General features: G+C 33.0%; 1 protein-coding gene across 1 annotated transcript in view; it reads right to left on the minus strand.

Moving 5' to 3' along the window:
• The window catches only part of LOC106474663 (probable dolichyl pyrophosphate Glc1Man9GlcNAc2 alpha-1,3-glucosyltransferase), a 67874-nt gene that overhangs the window by 20447 nt on the left and 22281 nt on the right, over positions 1 to 25146 (minus strand). The window contains exons 5-9 of the mRNA XM_013935359.2: positions 19747 to 19873; positions 16315 to 16403; positions 9692 to 9812; positions 3948 to 4087; positions 3514 to 3653 (exon numbers count right to left, since the gene is read on the minus strand). Coding sequence (XP_013790813.1) covers positions 3514 to 3653; positions 3948 to 4087; positions 9692 to 9812; positions 16315 to 16403; positions 19747 to 19873 — 617 coding nt within the window. The remainder of the gene's footprint in view (positions 1 to 3513; positions 3654 to 3947; positions 4088 to 9691; positions 9813 to 16314; positions 16404 to 19746; positions 19874 to 25146) is intronic.

Consider the following 25146-nt stretch of genomic DNA (forward strand, 5'->3'; position numbering starts at 1 on the left):
TGCCTTCATGACTGCCCACTCCAAATTGCAGAGCCAAAGTGAAGAAGGTTGGTCATGACTGAGTTGGGAATTGAAGTGAACTCCCAAACGAAGAAAAAACTGCATGGGGATAATAAATTATTTCTACAACTTCATGGGAAACTCCACCCAAGCAGCTTCTTGAAGAAGTAAGCAGGTACACTGGACACGGGAAGAGGCAAGAATCTGCCAGTCATCCACATAATAGTGAGTCCAAAGAGTGTACCACTCGACAAAACACGTACGGAGCTGAAAAAAGACCAAATGACAGCACCTGGAACTGGAAGAACCCTTGTGGACAAACCAAAGAAAATGATGTGACACTGGAGCAATTGGAATATGAAGATAGGCATCCATCACAAAGATTTTGGTCAATCAAAGTTCCATGTAAAAAGAAAACCCTGGAGTGAGAAGTAGGACTCCATGGTGAAGCGATGGGTCTCCAGATAAGTATACAGCGGGATAAATCTATGATGGGTCTCCAATCTCCCGTCGTTTTGTTTTGGAGACAACAAATAGACGGGAGTAAAATCCCGGTTGATTAGGCACCACCAGTCTGATAGCTCCTTTGTGTAGGAGGTCTCTAACAGACTCAGCACAGCAAGATAACTGGAGGAGGTATTATCCCGAATAGAAGGGAAGGAGCAGAACTGAAGGCAGAAACCTTTAGATAGAACCCATAGAACTGTTGTGAAGTGTAGCCAAGAAGACATAAACTAAACATACATAGAAAAAGTACTCATTACAATAAACTAACAAAACCTAGAAATTTGTAGGCTACAAAGTACATAAAAACAACAAACCTGCAAACTATCAAATTCAACCTAAAACAATAAGCAACACCTAAAATATAAAACCACTAAATGAACTTAGAAAATAAAAGACATAAATATCGAAGTAATAAGTCCACTCAAAGAACTGATAAGACTATGGACACAAAAGCAAAACCTATCATGAAGAACATCAGAATAAAAAGGCACCCAGTTAACAATAACAAATGTTGACTCAAATCTAATCCCCAATTAGATGTGAGTAGTAGTAATGAAAAAGGAACTTACAAACAAATTAAGAAACAGTAAAAAGAAGTATAAATAATGAACCAAAACACCCACACAATTGGCCGAAGTTACAATTACCCAAACAATAACTATCATACAAAACCCATACATATACCACAAATGAAACAAAAAGTAATACACAAACTCTAAATGCAAAGTTAAACTAAAGTATCTGAAATGGTAAAAGAATTATAAAAATCCAACTTACCAAATATTGTGCAAAGAAGACATGAAAGACCTAAATTATCACATGCAAAAATTGGGTCCATCCACACAAGCCCACATAAACTTGCTAAACATGGGTATACCAACTAGAACTGAAGAATACACATTGAAAACTTAACACAGATCTCCTGGGAAAAAGAACAATACTTAACCCAGTCAATGGAGGTGCGGTAACAGGTGGAAAGTGCCGTAGAAAGAAATTTCCACCCAGTAATTATATCCTTCCTCACAAAATATCGTTACGTGAAAGGAAGCAATTGTCGGCTGAACATAAGACACAAACTCCCCATGAATTAAAGCCTTTGTTTTCCAAGCAGATATCATCGACCCCGAGACCTGGGGACTCATGTCACAACCACTGTCTACTATCATGAGAAGTTCATCATCCACCATATTAAATCTCGAATTCATATGAACAAGTTAGAAATTGGAAAAATGGAAATATTTCTAAAACAAATGAGTAGAAACAATGGAAATCAAGATTTCGAAACTGGAAGTTGAAACTGATATAAATTAGTGATCAATTTTTGTAGCAACATGGAGAGGGAGTTAAAACACATATCTATTAGGGTGCATCAAAAATTTAAATTTCTTATATCATTATTGGCAGGGTAAGTGATTGGTACATGTTAATAGTAGTTATTATGTGGGTAAGTTTCAGGTTTCTAAAATTATATCTTGTGCTGCTGCATGAGGGAGTTATCTTCCTTAAAATATCCATAATCAAAGTGTATGAGAAACCAAAGTACCATAACTTTGGGTATCCTAAATTACCCAGTTGCATGTCAAGTTCCACCCATGCCCACCCAACCACTCTTCCTCTGGGCAATAGAATTACTGAATTATGTAATGTTTCTTAGCATTAAATGTTTTCATGATTTTGCAAAATTGAAGTTTTGCTTTAATGAATCCCTTTCTTCTGCAATAGCCACAAACAGCTACTGAAGCTTCTGTTAGTACTTTAACATGTCTTTCAATTGCTTCAGTGTGACATAGTATGCTGAGCTTGAAAACTGGTGTGTCATCTTGATTAATGAAAGACACCAACTGTTCATTGCTTATATTTTTGTATGTGGTGGCTCTACTATCAGTCCACATTATTAGATCAGAGTAATGTTGAGCTTCTATATTAATATTTGGAACCATAAACTGTCTCATTGTGCTAGAATTTGAGGTAGATCGAGCAGCTAATATTCTGCGAAGAGCAAGTTGTCTGATAGCCTTAAAATCATCTCTAAGCATTGCAAGCAGCGAATTTTCCAGGTGGCAAAATATGCATTTCTCTGCATTACTCTATCCACCACATATTTCTCTAATTCAGAAAGAAAACATGATTTTCTTACAAGAAGAAGAAAGTGCAGTGAGCCATGTCTGCATGAGGGATTTTTCTTGCTATTAAACCAAACTGTTGCATACACTTCAATTACATATCTCACTAACAAACTAAGCTTCTTGGATGGGTTAGCAGTTGCAACGTAAAGGTGCAAAATCCTGTTTGCTGTTGTTAACCAGCCAACTAGCAATTACAAAATAAAACTTTCAACCAAGTAAATCTGATGTACCCTAATGTCTATACATTAAAATGCCAATTGAGGAAGTGAGAATTGTGCTAGAATAGTAAAGGGAGCTACCTGCACTAGTACAGATGGCACAGTATGATTGGTGTAGTCACATGATCAGCACATGTTCTGATATGGCACAGAAATGAAGGGGTATAAAAGACTGGTGCACTGTTAGCAGTAAACGTTTCAGCAATGCTTAGAGGGCAAACCAAGGTTGAGACAGCTTTGGGTGAGTTGAGGTAGTATCTAATCAGAATAATAGATATAATGATATGTGTAAAGTTGGGCAAATAACTTAATTAAAGTGATTATCCATGATCATCAGTTACATGGATTAGTGTCATGTAAGATAATCAATTAACCAAAATTAAGATTAATTTGATTAACATCATGAAAATGATCAACTAGTCAAAGTTAGTGTATCCAATTTTTACCATTTTCTATTATTCCAACTATCTATGTAATCAAAATAGTTCCAGTATAATTTCTCATTATTACTTTTGATTAATTCAAGGTTGTTCAACTTTATTGATAAGTGTTAAAACTCATGAAAATTAACAAATTAAAATTGAGAGATTTAAGTTATTACTACTTTTGGTTATTCCAACTATTTTAATTTCAAACAAAATGATGGTATCATTAATACTCACGTCAATGGCAGAAGAACTAGCAGTATAGCTTTCTCATGAACATGCCATCCATACAAAAATGATCCAAAAGCACACAATATCACAGAACGTAGAAATAACCAGGGGTTACCTGGTTTTTGCCACAGGTTCCACAAGGCTGGCTAAAATACACATAAACTATAGTCACAGACACATAGTTACAGTTGCAATAAAATTTTGTTACTTATGTAGCTCATTCTGTTACAGCAAACAGTCCCGTAAACAAACTTCTGAAAATAATTGACACCAGGTCTTATATAAAGCCTAAATTATTAAAAGAATGTAAAATGGAACTGAAAATTGATCTATTTAAAAGTTAAGCATTCTGTAAGTTAAAAGTCTATTAACTAACTATTTTACCTGAAACCTTCAGTGTGTTTTTACTGATATACGCTTCTAGTAATAATAATACATACAAGGATTGAAAGAATAGTTAACACCATAGTTGTAGTAGGTGCAATGGATGGTAAAATCACATGCTCATATTCCTGGACAAGACCTCCTGTCATTGATGCACTTTGGTTCAAGTTTTCTGTTTGAAGATTCAGTCTTACTGCTGTTGAAGAAAATAAGATAAGTAAGTTACTCCCTGGTTTGGGAATCCATATTACCAATAATTAATAACTAAAAATTAATAAAATGGCCAATACTTTCAGAATTTATTTCAAGTTTTACAAGTATATCAACAGTAATATCTTCGTATGTTTGATGTGTTGCAGGTTGCACCTCAATATTTTAAAGCAGTATTGGTTTAATGAAATAACCAATTTAAAAATATAAAACATATTTAAATAAATTATAATACCATTTCTTACAATCAAGTTTAAAATTGTGTATTCAAAATATCAAATTTATATTTGTTACTTTTTTAATCTCTCAACACCATACATTAGTGTGTTGTCTGTCAGTCATTCAGTAGACACTAAAATGACATCACATAAGGGATGCTTAACATTGCAATTTGTACTGTTGTGACATCAGTAAAATGTACACATGCCATGAATCACGAGAAGAATTATGCACTCTGTAGACTACAACATAGCATGATATACGAGTTTCAAAATCAAGAAATGAAAATATTTGTTATCCTTAATTTTGGTTATATTTACTCTTGAAACGGAACACTTTCAGGGACCCTGGAGAAATACATCTAGTTAATAATATATTTTTTTATTTTATCTCAAGAAGTTTGCTTACAATTGTGTGTTTAAATGTCATTTTAAGTAATAACTAAATGTTCTTAAATATCTATACAGAATATATATTTACTAGTATATTTCAATAAAGATGTTCAACTTCTCACTAAAATATATCTTTTCTGGGCTATTTCTTAAAACTACATGAGGCATTATTTATTTTGGATTTTAACAAACAATAAGATCACTCAAATTCAAACAAATGTAGTTCAAACCATCACACAGTCAATGATTACCTTGATAGCCTCTAAACTCTCTTTAGCAGCTGAACAGAGTATCAAAATACAAATGTCATATAACATATATGAACAACCTTTCAATTTGCAATTGAATAAAATTTCTAAGACAACCCAACAGTAACAGTTTTATTCTATGCCAAGTAAATGAAGTGGATCAGCTTATAAACTTAAGAAAAATGACAGTGAAAGAATAATGGCCAGTTAAGCGAGACATAAACCCATCCAAAATAAATTTTTGGCAGTTAAATGGCTCAATTGTGAGAAAATACATTAATTTCGATCTCTTGCTGATATTAATTAAGGTAACTTTTTACATCTACTTCAGGTTATTTCTATCCCTACGAGCTAAACAGTACTGAAGAGAGACTGAAAATTGTTTTTCTCTCTTGGTCATAACTGTTTAACCCTAAAATTACCAATGGATTCATATGGAGTGCACCACTTTTTAAACTATTTAGGCTCCAAATTGCTTGTGGGTCCATAATTTTTGTTGATTATAGGGCCCCTAATAACATACTAGTAACATAAAAAAAACTTGATCAAAAATACTATCAATATTACAATTACCCCTCTAAAACTTGGGCCAGTTCTTTACCAAATATATAAAATTACTCCACCTGTAATGAATAATATAAAAACAGGGTCATATGTACTATAACTTTTCTTCAAATTTACTTCTTTCCATTTGCTTATCACTAATTGAATTATTTCTATTTTCTAAAGTTTTCAATTTCCAAACCCAAAACTTACAAAAACATGCAAGAATGATAACTTCCTACCTATTGATTTTATAAAGTGTCTGACCAAATAAAGAAGTTATTCCAACAATACTTAAGTTAACTTGTCAATATGGAACCATCTCAGTGTTTGAAGACTCAAACAATAATGGTCCAGTGTGGTATTGCTGGATGATTAAACGTTTAGACCAAATTTAGGACATTTTTTATCATAGTTACTTTTATTATTTATTTTTAATGATGTACACATGTCTAATTATCAATATTTAGTTATTTTGATAGAAGACATGCAAGTAGGTGACCAACAACCTTTGATGAAAGTAATGGCTTCCCAAGTAGAAAACTTAAAAAAGAGAAAGCACCCAAGTTAAGTGCAATCAAGAGAAAGCACATAATAGCAACTGTTACAAAAAAATAAAAACAACCTTGAACACAGCATTACAAAAACAAAATCAAAGGGTGTAAAAATAAATTTTTCATTATACTTTTTTTTTTCTCATTAACTTCTTGATGTATGAGTAATAATATCAGTATTCAAATATTTTTCTCATTTATGTCTTGATATACCAATTAGCAACATAATGATATTTCAATGATTCAAAAATTGTTTCTTATTTATTATACCTACAATACATTTATTCTTTAGATGAGTTATGAAGCAAAAAAATGACACTTCCATCAAGCTGGAATAGTTAAGAAAAAAAAACCTTTTATGAGCAACCATACTTGATGGTATATAAATTATACTTCTTGAGAATGGAACTTCACACATACCAGAAATTAGAAACTATAAAGAAATTACTCAGGTCTTAAAAGAAGCATTTATATATTGAAGACAAAAACAAAAGAAAAGAACATCACATTAAAAAGTCAATAATACCAAGGAAAACCTTTTCAAGTAATAACAAACTGTCCTGTATCTCAAATGAACAGGTAAATACAACTTTTAAAACTTTCTAAAGTGCAAAACAAATGATCCAAATATAATAAAAAAAGTCTAAGCTAATTTGAAAACTATTAGATATAAAAGAATACTTAAACAAACAAGACTTGAAATATCTTACGAGTTGAGTCAAACTGACATTGTTAATTGTATGAATATGACATAAGCCTAATGTTTTGGGACAACAAAGGCCCTATAGGTCCATCTCGGCTGTCCCAACTTCTAAATTAAACTAAAACTATTAATAAATATATAAAAATAAATAAACAATCTTAAAGCAAGCCCTTATCATTCATATACTTATCAAGCTTTCTCTTAAACCCACTTAAATTTACTGCATCCACAACATCCAAAGGCAACCCATTCCAAAGGCCAACCACCCTGTTAGGACAATAAAACAGTTTTAGCTGAAGATAATCCTGCCAAAATTTATATTTATGTGCTCTAGTCCTATTATTCTCACTGTTAAGTATGAAAAAAATGATGCATCAACACTATCAATTCCCTTTACAATCTTAAACACCTCAATCAGATCCCCTCTAACTCCTCTTTTTTCAAGAGAAAACAAGTTTAGAGATTTCAATCTTTCTTTATATTACAACTCCTCTATCCCAGGTATCATTCTAGTAACTCTTCTCTGAACCCTTCTCAACATTTCAATGTATATCCTAAGGTAAGAAGCTCAAGAGTGAACACAATACTACAAATGTGACCTAACCAGTGACCTTTATTCCTTATCAATCTCCATATGTTACTAGTAGGTTCCTTGACTAATTGGTAAAGAAAGCCATCTTGAACAGTTTCCAAAATCCTTTATCCTTCATGGTTTACTCTAGCATTTCTCAATCTATATGCCTGAAATTAAAATCACCATAATTATGACTATATTAACAGCTGAAAACTTAATCTTATTGTAAAGTTTCTTACTAATTTCATTAGTATCATCTGTTGATCTCTAACAAATTCCCATTAAATGCCTTTTCCCTATATATCCTCTAATAGAAACCCAAAAGAGTTCAATCTCCTTACTATTATCTTTGATATCCTCAACTTCAACAGGATGCAACTCACAGTTTACATACAAAACCACTCTTCCCCTCTCTTTAGTAATCTATCCCTATTAAAGAGCCTGCAACCCTGTATTTCAAAGAAATTTCTGTCATCAAAATTGTCTACATTTAACTATGTTTCAGTAATTCCCATTATATCAAAATCCTCCATTCCTACAAGTGATCTAAATTCATCTATTTTATTTCTTATACTTCTATTATTACAATAGTAACAATTAAGGCTACCTTATAACTACTTCTATACTCAATTCATATACTAATTTTTTCTCTGCCTCTTATTAGTTTGGCTTTTAGTTTATCCTGGTCCACACCTGCCTAGTCTCAGTTCAAAATTTCCCTTACAGCTGAGTTAATAGCTCGTGCAATATCTTATCCAATATAAATGCAAACCATCCATTCCAAAAAGCTTCATTCTTTGATCTCACAAGTCAAACCAGCCAATCTGCTCATCCTTACATACTAACCTAAGCCCTAGTAACCTACTTACAACTTCATCCCACAATTAATTCTGGGCAGTATCCCTGACAAAATTAAGTTATGGTCTTTTTCTTTAAATGCCTTCATCAACCCCTTGTACTTAATAATTAGCTCCTCTGATCTACCTTTCCTTACATCATTAGCCCCCTAAGTGCACAACAAAAACTGCATCTCTACTAGCCCCCTTCCTTATACCTCCTGCTCCGTCAATCATATCCTTCACCTGTGCCCCTGGGTAGCATAATCTAATTATTTTCTCCTTATTAGCCCTACAGACTCTCCTATCCACATGCCTTATCAAGGAATCACCTATAACTATAATCTCCTTAAGTTTATCAAGTATATCCTTCTCTGACCCTTTTGTTTTCCTTCCCACCAAAACAGTTTCTCGTCTGCAGAAGCCAAGGGCTGAAATCTGTTGCTCAACAGAATAGGCTCATTATAACTAAATCAACTACTTTTAGCCCTAATAGTACTCTTTCTAACTTCCTGAAAGTCATTGTTAGTTGATGTATTCCTTGCATGTAAAAGTTTAAGCTCCTCTTCAAATCCTGCTGCCATTTCCCACAGTCAACACTTCTATTTATCTATTGCCTTTGCTTTAATTAGGATAGCCTCCAACCTGCAAACTCTACATAAAAATTGCATATCATCACTACTAGCTTCCTTAAAAATACACGTTATCTTTAATTATACAGAACCCAGAAATAGAACTGTATTAGAAGCGACAATAACTAGTCTTTACTTTGATGTATGTAATGTTAATAATACAATGTTCTTAGCTTGACTTGTATTATAACCCACCTATAACTATAATTTGAATTTAAACTAATGGATCCAAGTTCAAGTAAACAAATTAATCCTTAAAACACAAGAAGACAATAAACTAGTCTTTAGATTGTATCTATTTAATAAATCAATGTATTAACCTGTTTCACGATTTACCAGTATATGATAATACACAGACTTTTAACAAGTTTTTTGCAGCCCATATGCTGGAGAGTAAAGATTTTCATAACAATCTGGGTTCTTTGAGGATTATACGAGATAGACATCACATAATTCTACTTCTATTTAAGAAAAACACCTGTCAGCAGCTGGAGACACTATACTCTAATAAGTGTGTAGTAAAACACTTCATATCAAAAAACACAAAAATACCAATCCTGCAAGTTTTTGAGTAAATATTTTACACAGATCTTTATGTGAGTCTATCAGTTACTATAATCAAAACATTAAATTATTCCTTGCATAACCATGAATTTTTCCAAAGAAATGTTATATTATACATGTAGATGTTACACAAAAATTTAGTTTCATTTTCTTTCCTTATATACTTTTCTATACATGTAGTGACAAACTTTCTTAAAGTTATGTAACTGTACCACAAAATAAGTGAAATTTCCTGAGCAGTTTATCTGCAAAGTTATTACATAATTTCATATTAACTTAATTACCTCAATACTATAATAATAATAAATACACTTTTTGTGCTAACCTCCAATATATGCTGCTTTGTCAGCAATGTTATACAAGGCCCAGAAATTAGGAGCCCAATATGCATGACTCAAGCCTCGCTTGAAAGGGAAAAGTCGAGATAACACTTGAGGAAGCTGTCCCTGTGGAAAAAAAAGAAATTCTCCATTCTCCAAACAAAAGGTTTTACAATAACAGTTCTTTTAATACTAAAAATTGTTCAGAAGCTAATTAAGCCTTTCTATGCTGCTGGTATTTTCAGTTTGTTTTAAAAGCACTAACTATTAGGTCATCAAGATATTAATGTCGCATTTTGGAACACTTTCATTAACCACCCCCCAAAAATTGTACATCACATATAATAGTGAAATGAACCACCTAAACGTCATGTTAGTGTAGCCTATATAATGAGTGAAGTTTAGTATACTCTAATCTCTTATAGTGATGGCACACAACGAGACACACATTCGGCAAGTAATGCTATTTGAATACAAGAAGGGAAACAATGCCTCTGTAGCCACAAAAAATATCAAAGAAGTTTATGGAAATGTTTTGAACATTTATAAATGTCAACGATGGTTCAGCAAATTTCGTTCAGGTGACCTTAGTCTTAAAAACTGTGATGGCAGGGGCTGACATATTGGAACTGATATTGATGCTCTGAAGATGCTTGTTGAGTCTAACCCAAGGCAACACATGTGAAATGTCCCTGAAATTGAATATCTCTCATGAAACAATATGTAAACATCTAAGGAACATGGGAAAACGGAGTAAAGAAGGTGTTTGTGTGCCTCACGAACTATTTGATGATTATTGTTTCTAACGTGTGAACTTTGCTTTATCTCTTCTGACAAGTAATGCATGTGAACAATTTTTGGACAGAATTGTCACCGGTGATAAAAATTGATTCTCTATGCGAATATTAAATGCCAAAAACAATGGCTCAGCCTGGGACAAAAACCACTTCTGACCCAAAACCTGGACTTCATCCACAGAAAGTGATGCTTTGCATTTGGTAGGATATCAAAAAAGTAATTCATTTGGAACTGCTCAATCTACAGCAAACTGTCAATGCAGAGATCTATAGTAAGCAACTGGAACATTTAAATCAAGCCCGTCATCAGAAATGCCCTTCACTCGTCAATCGGAAAGGTGTTCTTCTCCATGACAATGCATGTCCACATATGGCACGTTTGATGCAACACAATATTATGGAGTTGGGTTGGGAAGTTCTCCCCCACCCACTATATTCTCCACATATGATACCATCAGATTATCATCTTTTTCGTTCACTGCAACAATATCTTAATGGGAAACGTAAGCAAAATGTGGAATGTGTTAAAGAGGACATTGACATGTTTTTTGCTTCAAAGCCAAGAGATTTCTTTAATCAGGGCATTGACATGACTGTAAGATCGAAAAGTATCATCGATAAGAATGGAGACTATTTCATTTAATAAATATTTTGTTTTGATATATAAGTTGTTTGGGTTTTTTTCATCTAAACAAAGCGACATTAATTTCTTGATGACCTAATATATAAATTGTTACAATGCTTACAGGGTTCTCATTAGGAGGCAGTGGTTATCAAAATTCACTAGCAACTTTGGAATTTATTGTAAAGAATTAAAATAATTCATTGAACTTTCCTTAGAAAATAAATAGTTCAGACAGGATTCACACAGTTCATGAAAATCTTGAAAAGTCACAAAATTTTATAAACAAGTTTTTTAGTACTAGAAACCCTGGAAAATAAATGGTTCTTAACACAAGGTCTTGGAAAAGTCCTTAGAAGTTTAATCCCATCACTCCAACATACCTCAATTTTATAGCTTATAAACCATATCATTGTATTTAACTCAGTTTCATGAAAAACAAGATGTAAAAAATGAAACTTGAAAAATAGGAATTTCTCTCAGTTGGTAACACTCTCAGCACTAGGCTTTGAAATATGTACTACTATTTGAAAGTGAACAGGTGTCATATGACTATTATTGGAATGTTAATGTTAATGCAAAATAAGCCAAAGACTTGTTTGGTGGGAATGAAAAATCATAAAATTATTTACAGGAAAAAGAATAGTTTCATCTTCAACCTAAACATGAACATAACTAATATTTTTTGCCTAATGTTTCATTATTAACTGAATAAAATTTGTTAATGAAAAATGAGAAATGGAACTCAAAATGGCAACAACAGAATGAGTGCCATAAACCAAGTGGCTGTGTATGAAATAGTGAAGTATATGCCATTAAAGACATTCCACCAGCTTATAACTGAAGAGGTCACCTGTTACTTATATAATGATTGATTTAGGTTGGGATATTATGAGTGACATTATGGACCCAATTACTAAATATTTCTAGAACAATCATCTGCTTATAAGGGAGAATCAGAACTATAAATACAGTATTGTGGTGTATGTTATTAATATTATCTTGGTTCTTTATGTTCTTATTAGTTTTTTTCTTTCAGGTCTACAGTGAAAAACTGTGATACTAATCCACAAGGTTTCCAATTCTTTGTTAGGTGGAATTGCAGCAATAAACTGACAATATTTTTAGATATAATAGAAAATCACAAGATATACAAAATGTTAATGCTGTGCATCAATATGAGTGGCTTCAGTTACAATAAGGTGTGCACTTTGGCTCTGTTGGCTTGATAGAAACAGTGATGTGTTATGACATACATTCAGAGCCAATGAGGTATAAGTTGATTTTTTATGTTCAACAAATATTATTTCATTTTGGTTATACATGAGAGGAGTTTTTAGCTCTGGCCAAATAATAGCATTTGGGGGAAAGCAGCAAGGCTTTATCAAACTGAAGGTGGGAAAATTTGAAGTATACTTATGGACCTGTAATTTACAAAGAATTTATTAGTACTTTGCTCAGTAATGCATGGTCATTTTGAATATTTCTTAATGGCTTATTTAATTTTTTATTCTATTTTTTAAAGTATTTTATCAATAACTTAGGTTACAAAAAAACAACAATAACACATCAGCATAATAATGCACAAATAATTAAAGAATTAGCAAACCATAAAAGAACATGACTAGTTTTAACAGGCCATGCTTGTCACACTGATTAAACTATGGAATCAAAATTATGTCTTTCACATTGTGTTTAATTAAAAGTGACTTGTATGAACTATTGTTATATACCTAGAGAGAATTTGATGTCTAATTTGAATCCGAGTAGTTAAACATGACTGTTGTAACTATGTCAAGAAAACCTGAATAAATTCAGAGCTCAGATAGCTGGAAAATGGTCTCTGTGAAGATTAAAATTAAAAAATTTCATGGGAGGGACATCCCCAGATCCCTTTCCTTACATGCACACAAATGTCATCAGACAGGTCTAATACCACTAGCATGTCATGTCAGTTCATTACCAGAGGAAGAAAATGAACCAAAGCATGTTGTACCACCAGAAGCTCCTAGATGATGATATTGTAAGATATTTTGATCAGAGACCATTTTCTGGAAGCCTCCTGATGATTTACCCAAGCTTCCCAACCATAGAGAAAAGCATCTGTGAGCAAATGCAAATCTGATTGAGGTGGAGGAAACGGTAATTGCATTGTTGTCCTTGTTCAACTACCAATGCAGATTGTCTGTAAGAAAAGGAGGAAAGGTAATTTGGGAGACTAAGGGATTCTGAGCAAGACACCATTGAAGAGAATGTATATGTGCCCACTCCAAAGGAATAAGGGCTTTCAGAGAAGTCCAAGTCCCCAAAAGTGACAGAACCTCATGTGCAGAAACAGAGGGAGCATAAGTGTATGGAGAACTGAGAGCTCCATTGAACAGAGACGAAGTGGAGAAGATTTGATCTGAATGAGGAGGGTGTTAAAACTATACCCAAGAGGATATGATATAGGATAGGCAAAAAGACTTCTCAAACTTGAGGATACAACCAACACACGGTGCATCTATAAGCAGCAGATATTTTTGTTTAGAAGACTCCAGTTCAGAATTAGCTAATAGGAGCCAATCATCCATACTGTGGTGTAAATGCAACCCTCAAACATCCATAAGTCAGCAAAGGTCTTGATCACCCAATAAATACATGTGGTGCTGAATGAAGCCTGAAAGGCTAGGCATGAAACTGATACACAACCCCATAGTGGAAAAACCAAAGATACCGTCTGAACAGATGAGAAAGAGGAAAATCAAGATAAGTAATCAACACGTCTACCATGGTCATCCACAGTCCTGGAGAAAAAGCCCACCTGAGTGTGATAAAGGACTCCATGGTAAATCGGTTGGGGCATGACAGATGGATTATTGGACACCAGTCATCCGAGTTATTCTGTGGAGAAAAAAAAGCCTGGAGACAATGGTGGTGGGGATAGAAAATGGAGGCTTAGAAAAACTGGGATCACCCAAGAATTTGTAGTGAATACCCACCACAGGGGAACAAAATCAGCCAAATGTGCCCCCAATGGACAGGAAAAGACCTGATAGTTACTAGAACTGCTAGTGATGATGAATCTGATATTAAGACACACAGCAAAATTTTGAAACCCTAGTGGTCAGAACTGGTAATAGACGGGAGGTTGCAGGACAAGAAACTATTATGGAAGAGGTCATGGGATCAGAATAAGAGAAACCAAAGACAAAAGTGTCGAATGTGGTCTCATAGATTCCACACAATTCCAAATTCAGGAAAACATCCAAAACATACCGAGGGAGAAAAGGAGTGATCTGTAAGTCATGAAGATAAGTGGAAGGTATACGAACCTGTGACAAGACAGCATCCTTCCAAATAAGATCCCAACACCAACAAAACCATGTGTGAAGGAATAGGGCTGAAGAGGACATTTGCATGAATGTGAAGGTAAGGAGGGAAAGATATTGTCTAAAAACCCTTCAGGGGTCCAGTGGAATGCCTCAGAAAGTAGATGTATGATGGACAAGTACTGTAGGAGAGCTGTAAGGGTAAGATGAAAGATGGAACAAGTCATGAAAGAAATTGAGAGGGTTTTCAGGGATAGCTCCCCACATTGGCAAAAGTGACTCCAACAGGTGGAAGCCCAGAAAGGGTTGATCAGCTGGCTAATAAGCCAAAGCATAATGATACTAAGCCCATAGAAGACGAGGCATGCTAACACCACCCCACAACTGAGAAACAAAATGCTCAGCATGAACCTTGATGTCAGGGAAAAAGAGGTCTCTAAATATGAGTGTCGGGTGTCAAAGAAGTGTCAGTATCATATGAAATCTGTGAAAACAGAACACACCCAAGAAAGCATATCCAAAAATGCAGAGTTAGGCCTAGTACATTCCTGAGGAGAGGCCTGTGTAATGGCACTCAAAGTAGTGGTAAAAATATCAGAAGTTGTAAAACACAAACTTTAGAATTCATCTTAAACTGTGAAGAAGTAAAAAAATGATAAACAAAATCAATAAACAAGGATAAATTATTACGAAAAAGTACTAGAGAAAACTAACTGAATGAATAAATCAAGTAAATCACTATTTTGCAAGAAAAAATTAAATGAACACATAAAAAGAGCACAAATGAAAAATTTCTGCACTTGATCACTGCCTAACGAGAAGTGATAGTTCAGTAAAATCAAATAAAAGGAATTATGTGTCAGGAGGGTGTGTCACGCTCCTATTGGTGGAAGGTTGTCAAACGATGATTTACGTGTGAGATGCAGCTGAACCATGTTGATCATGGGGTATTGTGGGAGTTCAAAGCTTGTAGCATGCAAAAATTTTTTGCATATAGAGAGCAAGAATGGCTATACAATGGAGTGGAGATTTTGTAGCATTTCAGAAACAGTAAAATAAACAATCTCTTTATGTGGGTTATTTGTCAACATTAAATATGGAAACTTAGCATCTAGTCCAGATGGGAAAACTGGTATTATTGAAATCAAATGTTCCAAAAAGGCCATGAAAATAATTCCAGTTCAAGCAGCATAAAAAATAAAAGATATTTTGTACTAAAATTGAAACAGCATTGCTCTGAAACAAAATCACAATTATTTTGATCAAATTTAAAGACAGCTTCAAATTACAAGAAGATATTTCTTCCATTTTTGGAGTGTGGAATCATGTAGAGTGTCTGTACAACACACTAACAGGGAAGAAGAGTTTTGAGAAACTATTACTTTTGTCAGCATGACTTTTTAGTTAGTATTTAGCTAATTACTTGTTGAAAATTACATTTTCTTTTTCTGCTTTTAAAATTAAAATACCCAAGTAGATTTTAGCAAGAAACATAAAAAATCTTGACATCTCTCCATTAATACATTGTTTGTGATTAAGCATACATTTTCTTGTTCAAAGTACAAGACCTTTACATTATTCATTATGACAATATAACACTAAGCAGACATTTCATATAGAATACGTTTTTTTTCTAACCAAAATAACAATGCACAAGTAGCTCAAAATTTACATTTTGTTGAGAATATATTTTATTTTATCCTAAAACTTGGTAGATGCATTGTATACAATAATAATTATACATTTAACTGAACATTTATTTTGAAGGTTTTTGTACAGTTACAAGTGCTTAGGAAACAAAATAAAATAAATTTTGTCAAATTTTTTTGAAACGCAGTATTAGTTTAAAGACACCAAGAGAACAAAATAGAGTATTGTGGTAATTTAAATCTACTTACCAAGTAAATAAATGGTCCAAATGATACTCCAAATACTAAAATCACAACTAAAGCAAGTTTAATGAAGTTTAGCAGTGAAATCCTAAACCCTAAAAAAAAACAAGAAAAGAAAACTAAATAAGCTAAAATAACTTACTCATAAACTACACTCTCAATTCATAAAAAATACAGCTGTCATACTTAATATTAAAAAACTTCAAATATCAACTAATGAAAATAAATTCTCTTTAATTAATAAAATACAATAAAGAACTTACACTGTGGTCTTGAATATTGTTTTAATGTGACATATATTTCAGAACAATTTCATTACAAAGTTTTAGATTTAATGAGCACCTATTTTGAATTACAAGTGCACCTAAGAGTAGATATGATGTACTAAAAACAAGAGGGAATTCTCAATAGCCATGGCACTTGCAATCCTTTTAGACAGGATTAGTGTAAATTAATCTATGAGACCTTTTTTCCTTTTTATTAGATATTTTTTGTGTGCCAGCAATACCAAGCATGAGGCACGCGTATATCTGATTTGATTTTGATACTCTTCAGGATCTCTACCAGCCTAAACTCAAATTGAAATCTTTTAAGCAGGATTAGAATAAATTAAGCTATGAGACCTTGAGCATGGTCAAATAGATACCTCCTGAGTCCAAACTTGTAATTTGAACTGAAATCGGTGGTACACCCTTGCTTGGTAATATACGTGACTACTGTAAAGTTGTCAGAGTGTACCATTACCACTATCCCCTGCTTAACAAACAGCCATAAGCTGTAGAATGATGGTATGGAAAGAAAACTCCATGATCGACAAGGGACTGGAAATCTCCCAGGAGTCAAGGTAAGCACCACTACCCTCTAAAGATGAGTCCATGAACAGATGTAAATCCGGACGAGACAGAGGAAGTGGCACCCCCACCGTGGTCTGCTCTTTGTCTAACCACCAAGTTAAGTTGGCTTTTATCATGGAAGAAAATGTAAAAGGGTGGTCCAATGGATCCAAGAAGAAGTTCCACTGATCTAGGAGTGTCCACTGAAGGAAATGCATAAGAGCCTGACCCATGGGAATGAGAGCTTTCTAGGAAGCCCACATTCCCAAAAGAGATAAAACCTCTTGAGTGGTTAGAGAATGTGAGGTGAGGGACTTGAGAACAGCTTGCTCCATATCTTGAAGATTAAGAGGAGAAGGCTGGGTCCAACTGAGATAGGAATGAAGAAAACTCCCAAATGAACTGGGAATTGAATGGTGGTAAGTATGGACTTCCACCCTTTCATCAGGAATCCCACCTGTGCTGCTTCTTGTAGGGGCAGAAGAATGAGGTCTCTGGATTGTGAATGAGCGAGCAGTAGCCAGTCATCCATGTAAAGATGAGTTCAAAGACCTATTGAGTGAAGATGTCAGGCAAGAGCTCGTACCACCCAACACTTAAAGAGCCAAGGTTAATCCAAATGGTAGGGCCCTAAACTGGAACACTCGATTTTGAGCAATAAATAACTAGAGATGATGTGGGCACTGTGCGTATGAACTTCAAATTGTAGATTATAAAAAGGAAATTTGGTTTCTAGTGTCAAGAATGTAGGAAAAGGAGCCAAATCAAAGCTCAGCCCTACGAACGGAAAAGAAATGAAAATGTTTGCGATGTAGCAAAGCAAAAAGAAAAATTAAGTCATAACCTGATGAAAAGTAGGATTATAAGGCACATAGTTAACAATGATAAAAACAATTTATCCAGATAGAACAATGAATTAGATGTTACTAGTTGTAATGATATGTAATGTACAAACTATCAAAACATACCTGGTTAATAAAATATGTAATAATAATGAACATGCACACTAATGAAAATTACTGAGAAAATAAGGTAATAATCAATATCTGACTTACAATTTGTCTAAATTAACTTAGACAACAAAGGATGCATATGTAAGGCCAACACTGACGATAATTAGGATTATAAGGTACATGTTTAACAATGATGAGAAATAAAAGTTAGTCAGATAGAACAATGAGTTAAATGTGACCAGTAGTAATGATATGTAACTTACAAAATATCTAAACATACCTAGTAAAAGTACTTATTAATATTAAACTGACAAACCCTCAAAATTTACAGTGTACAAGGTATGTAATATTACCAAATGTGCAAAACAACAAAAATTACCTAGAAAAACAAAGCAATAAACAATATCTAACTTACAATTCATCTAAATGAACTTAGACAAAAAAGACACATAAATATCTATCTTACCTAAGTCAGAGCACTAATGACATGAAATATTTAAATCTCCTGTGTGTAAAGAAGGACAAAGCCACACAAAGGGCTTCTGAGCAATGCCTACCAGAGCTATATCCACCATGTGTGAAGTGTACAAGTTGGAAAACTTACCACAAAGCCACTGGGAGAACTGGAAGCAATATGAAAAAAGGAGGAGAAGAACAAACCTCCACCAAAGTGAACAACAACAAGGCAGCAAGGCAACTGGGGCAGGAAAAATAAAACTAGTGAAAACACTCATATCTCAAACATACAGCAAAACCAGAGTATGCAATGACCGATGACCTTATTAAGTAGTGGTATAAAAAATAAAACAGAAAAATTTCTGGAGAGGTGTAGATTAGAACAGATCAAAATAAAAAGGTGCCAGAAAAAGAGAGTCCACAAAGACTTCTCCTTGACTGTATCCTACCTCTTAAACATTGTCAAGTTTAAAAGAATTAGAAATTGCCAGTCAAATATATGAATCTAGTTCCCTGTGAATTTAAGTCTGTACTTCCTCTGCAAATAAAGTCAAACCCGATGCCTGGGAAGTCATACCAGTAGCGTTTTCAAGGGAAATGGGAATTTCCATAGTTGATATATTGAATCACGCATTCATATTAAGATCTGTTATAATTTGGTAACATAACATAATTGTTGAAACAACAGAATGCAAACACAGTAAAACAAAACTGTTGAAAAATAAAATTTGAAATGGCAAAGAAGCACAATCATGAATGGTAGTCACATGCAAAAAAAAAAACACATCTAACAATGCTATGCCCTTTGAGAAACTGAGAATTGAGTGAAAATAGCAGAGAGCTAGCTGCACCAATATAGGTGGCACAATTCTATTGGTGGGGAGTAGTCACATGCTATGTATGTTTTCAATACTGGCACGAAATTGGTGAGGTATATCGACTGGTGCATTGAGCATGAAAATGTTTTCTGCAATGCTTAGAGGGCAGAAAGAAAATAGAAATAGTTTTGTTTGAGAGGAACTCTAATGCTAACAGATATTCATCACACTACATAAATATTAATGGTTGATCTCATTTTCTTTCAATAATCAGTGCTATTGTTAATTTCCAGCACTCAGTTGTATAAGTTAATCAAAATAAAATTATGTGCTAAACTGAATTAAAAATATATCCATAAAAAAACTTGAGTAACAAACCTTTAGTCTCCCGAATGAAGCAGTAGCTTCGTAGAAGGTATACAAAATAAGCAGGAGCAACATACAAATATATGTGTTTCAAGTTTAACAAGATGGCAAACCAAAAAGCTCCTTCTACACATCGATCCTGTAAAATAATTTTATGTCAAACATAAAAGTTGTACTGGATTATATTATATAACATAGTGCTTACTTTAACTGAACTGGGTTAAGTATCAGGGGCTTGATTATTAATACAATTATGAAAGTAAACTTAAAATTGAAAATTTTATTTTAACACATATGAGAGCAACAAAGCATGAAATTTTGGATGGATATTTAGATGAATAAATAAACTAAATAGACCATCAAACCTAAGTGATCTGGATTAACTGATTTTGTGCTAGAGGTTTGTCTTCTAATCTTAAATATTTATAACCACATTAACCTTAGATTTTATAATACTGTACTGTTTTCTTCAAGAAAGAGCTTTTTAAGATTATATAGGCCTCTTTGAAAATAATAAAAAAGTGGAAAATAGCTTTAAAATATTAACTCTGAAAAGGAGAAAATAATTACAGAAGTCTAGCATTGTGTATAAATCCCTATAACATGGGATATTAATTATAAATCATTCATAATGAACTATACCATTGTTTCAACTAAATCAGAAAAATATATTCCTCTTTTAGTGCTATTATATTAAAATTATTTTCTAAATATCACCTTTTCTTTTTTGCAAAATAGTACTCATTAAAATACACAACATACAATTTTTGTAGTTATCTCAGTCTAGGAGGCTTTGTTGAGTGCATAAACAAAGCAAAGCTTAAGCCTCATATTAATGACTTGTTTATATATCATTCACTACCAGTGGGTCCACACACTGCATCATATTAAATATATATATATGTCTAAGGGTTAAGAAATGACCAAAGACATTGGATTAAATCACCCATTTCCTACATAAAATATATTGGAGATAATGATTACAATTAACTGTAATATTAATGGTATTTTTGTTTGTTTGACTCAAACATTATTACAGTCCAAGAAATCAACAAAGTCATGATCCAGCAGCAACTTGGTGCATAAAAAGTTTGAAAAAAAATGGACTCTATCAGTAATTCTATGGTTAATTCCATATTCACTTGTACCTGCAATGATAAAATCACTGATACCATTAATGAGTACTGTAACTCCACCCAAAAAGGAGTTACAAGGTGTTTTTCTAAAAGCAAACTTTATGAACAATGTATAAATATATATATATACACATAGATATTATAATCAATAATTAAACATGTAAAACAAGGCACAATCAAAATGTTGATTAACAACCTAAACCTTCTTTTTTTACTTATTTACTGTCCCTAAACTGTCCAGTTGGTTGTTTGGCATTTTTTGGCACAAAGCAACTAAGCTATCTGTGCCAAACTGTTCAGTCATCAAGTATTTATGGTGATTTTTCTTATTTGTAGCATATGGTACAAATATGGGATGACCTATTTCCCCTTGATTGATATTTGCTGGCTTGTTATTGGGAGGAATTTTCATCAGGTAGATAGTCAAGGGAATCTACTTGTGGCTCCATCCCTGGTGATAATTTGGAAGTAATTTTGATAAGAACCTTAAACTTTCCAGGATGTTGATTCACTTCTGGCCAAGTTTTCTTTCAAGCTAACCATTTTGCAATTATTTCTCTGGTGTGATTGTAAAGACAATAACAATGGAAAATGTTTTGAGTAGACCAGGTCTTTTTTTTGGAATTTATTCTGTTGCACTTTTGTTTGGTTATCTTCATTATCTCATGTTTTCACCCTTTTGTTACTGGTAGTTCAATCACTAGCAGTGTAATTATGCAGTGCACAGTTAATTCCTGGTCAGAGACTGTGAATCTATTCCAAGTTAGTCTAATGTCACATATGTGTTTCTGCATGAAGTTTATTTCCAGTATAAACAATTTCTCTTTTTACCATTTGTCTATAAATTATGTTGTGCAGAGAAGATATTCACTGAGAGGATGATTTCTATATTTCCTCTTCTTGGAACTTTATGACATCTTTATAGGTAATATCCTAGCTTTCATCACCACACCAGGTCAAATAATGGTTACTGTACAACCAGTGTCAATCAACTTGAAAACATGATTCCAATTAGTCAAACCATTCAGTACTGGATTGTTTTCTCTGAATAACACACTTCTTATCTCAGCTGAGGCAAGTGGATTATTCTCTTCTTCATGATATAATCTCCTTGGCTTATTATTAATAACTGTAATACATGTAATGTTCACGTTTACCACACTTGTAAAATTTGATTTTTCTGTCATCCTTTGAGAGCAGTTTCTATTTTCTAAAGGCTTTTGTGTGCAGTTCCCAGTGATATGCCTTTTTAAGTTACTGTTGAAACATGTTATGTCCTGTGGTTTATTTCTTCCATTATGAATTAAATTTTTTTTAGTTCTTCTACACCTTTATCATAGAAAGTTAATTTTTTTTTACATCGTTTGATTTGTTAATCTCATAATTCCTGGATGGTGAATTTATTTATCTGCAACTTTACTTGATTCAACTTCTTTTGCCAACTTAAAAGTTTCCTTTAGCCTAACTTGCATATCCTCATAAACTATGGCATCTATGTATTGTTCTTGAGCAAACAAAGCAATCATTTCACATGGAGCAGCTGAATACAATAGCCAGTACATTTTTCCATTTCAGCAGGTTCAGCTAAGATTTCATACTTTCCCTTTACTCTAGTCATAAACTTTGCTTTAGAAACTTCCTTTCTGATGTAACACTCCTTCAACTTTATAATAACATGATTACTAATATCTGGTAACCTTTCACTGCGGTTGGGATGTATATTTCAAAAATATATTGTATGGGAAATATACGTCTCAACCACAGAGAATGGAGTAATATTGTTAAAGCTGATCCTTTTAAATGTGCAGCAACATGAGTAACCCGTTGTTCAATATTCCATGTATTCATCTTGGAAGTTATTTAAAACTCTCTGATATATCACCCATAATACATTTCTGTTATAGTCTGTTGGTTTCCTAATTTGGCAGTGTTGTTCAACTGAAATGCTAAATAGCTGAGGAAGTGATGTAGCTGGAGTAATCAAGAAAGGTTGTACATTATATGTGGCTTACCAGTAGTAGTAACAGGTGTAAACCAGATGGGTTTTCCTATTCCATTTTGTATAGTTAATGGTGTTTGATGTTTGAATTCTTAAATAGAAGCAGAGAGAAGTGTGGCTGGCTAGATCCTTGCATTTGCCAATTGAATTTCTAGATGTTTTATCTTAGCATTGATGTCCTTTCATATTCCTTTGATTTACTTGTTGTAATGCTTCTGTATTTCACGGTTACCATTAGTAATTTATCTTTTTATAATCCTTCTGAACATCTCCAATGGCTTTTAAAACTTTAATTTGTACATTTTCTATGGTTTTTACATAATTTTTTCCCAATCAAATCACAATCTTTCTTAACTTTAACATTTTGTTCTTTTAGTTCCTTTCTTAACATCCTATCTCCTTCTTCAGTCTACTTTATACTGTTTCAAGATTCCTAGAAAAGGTTTGATCAGGCTTCCTACATGTAACATCATCTTTAAGTTGATTCTTGCCTTTATTTTTACCAAAATAATCTCAATTTTGACACCAGTATTATTGGGTGGGTTCTCTTGGATTATTCAGTAAAAAGTAAAAGGCAAACTTTGGTCCACTTAATAATAACAAGTTTAATTTATTCTACTAAGTTCTAGAAATTTTACAGTTTTATATAAATAAGTCAAAACTAATGTTGACTGAGTGATAGGCCTAGCTTCATAAATAACAATAAATAGTCATTTGCTAACTTTTCTTACACATATTTCAATTTCTTATACCTCTAGTACTTCACTGAAACTCAGTATTCACAAAACTAAATTAACAGACAAACTCATCAATAAATTCTCCATTTTAATAACAAAATAATTTACTGTTGCACAACTACAACTCAATCATAATCTACTCTAACTCATGCATAATGTTGTTCAAATGACTTCCTGACCTTCAAAAAAATTCCAGACATTAACTACATGCTCATCATTAGATCTTGGTAATTAGCTGAATTTACTAAGTGATTCATCATTAGACTAATTAATTAATTACACTCAACTAATCAATTATCCTCATGAAACTAATCTTCCTATTTCCAGCATGTTATTTCTTAGACATTTTTGAACTACACTTCATTTAATATGATAGATATCCTTATGTACAGCAATTTAGGATTATATTACTTTTTAAATTTTAATCTCTTGTACTTGACAAAAGTATCCTACATGTGATTGTAGTATAAAATACATAAAAAGGTGAAAATATGATTAATACCATTTCATAGGTTTCTCACTACAGATTTTCACAAGACAACTAAAAATAAGTAAACTAATCATTAAAATAATAGATCTCAGATTTCATACGATAAAACTAGTAAATATCAGTGTGTGTGATAGGTAATATATAATTCAATGAAAACAAATTCATTCCAATCCTAGAAAAACAGACTGTACAACATTTACTATTTGGTAATAAATTTTGTGATTATATTACATACATGAACTCTTTGTAAAGATTAAAATGATCCACAAGGTAGAAATGGAATACTTATAAGAAATATTAAAATCATGGTAATACTATTTCAGCATTTTTTCTCATTTCATCATCACCGTGGAAAACTTAAGAGGACATAATAAGCTTTTAAGCAAAGTTGTTGATATGGGAAGTTAAAAATAATACATTAAAATGATTAATACATTTACATTTTATAGTACAAACAGGAAAAACTTTAGAAACACATGCATGCTGAATAATCAATAAATCAAACAAACTAAACCTCACTGTACTAGGCAGTCAGTGTTTAAGAGGCATGTAATGACAGTCAAACTTTTGTTTTCCCTTTACAATGCTTGTTATCTAGCTACAACTGGTCAAGATTAAATAGGATCCCTGTTCATGAAAATAGGTTAACAACTTAACCGTGTCATATACTGTTAGACTGTTATTAATCAAACTATAGTAATTTGTGACTAACACAGTTAAGTGAGCAAGTTATTCAAGCACCAAAATTTTTGGGCAGCAATAAAGGATGACAAATATTAACTTCCTGTATTTTTTTTGACTAAAGCAATCTTACCCTAACAAAATGCTTACATTCGTACTTTATAATAAGTAAGCATGTGTTATGTACACATGAAAAAAATTGCAGTTGCATCAATGGAAGTAGTACTAATTGTTATATCATTTGTGTAACTTCTATATGTCTGAAGCTGAAGTTTTTTGGGTTATGGCAAAGCTACGAAGGCCATCTACGGCATTATATCTGGTCAAAAAGTACCCCAAAAGTTGGTGGTGGGTGTTACTGGTTAATTG

Source organism: Limulus polyphemus, unplaced genomic scaffold (genome assembly GCF_000517525.1).
Source record: "Limulus polyphemus unplaced genomic scaffold, Limulus_polyphemus-2.1.2 Scaffold140, whole genome shotgun sequence".
NCBI lineage: Eukaryota > Metazoa > Arthropoda > Merostomata > Xiphosura > Limulidae > Limulus > Limulus polyphemus.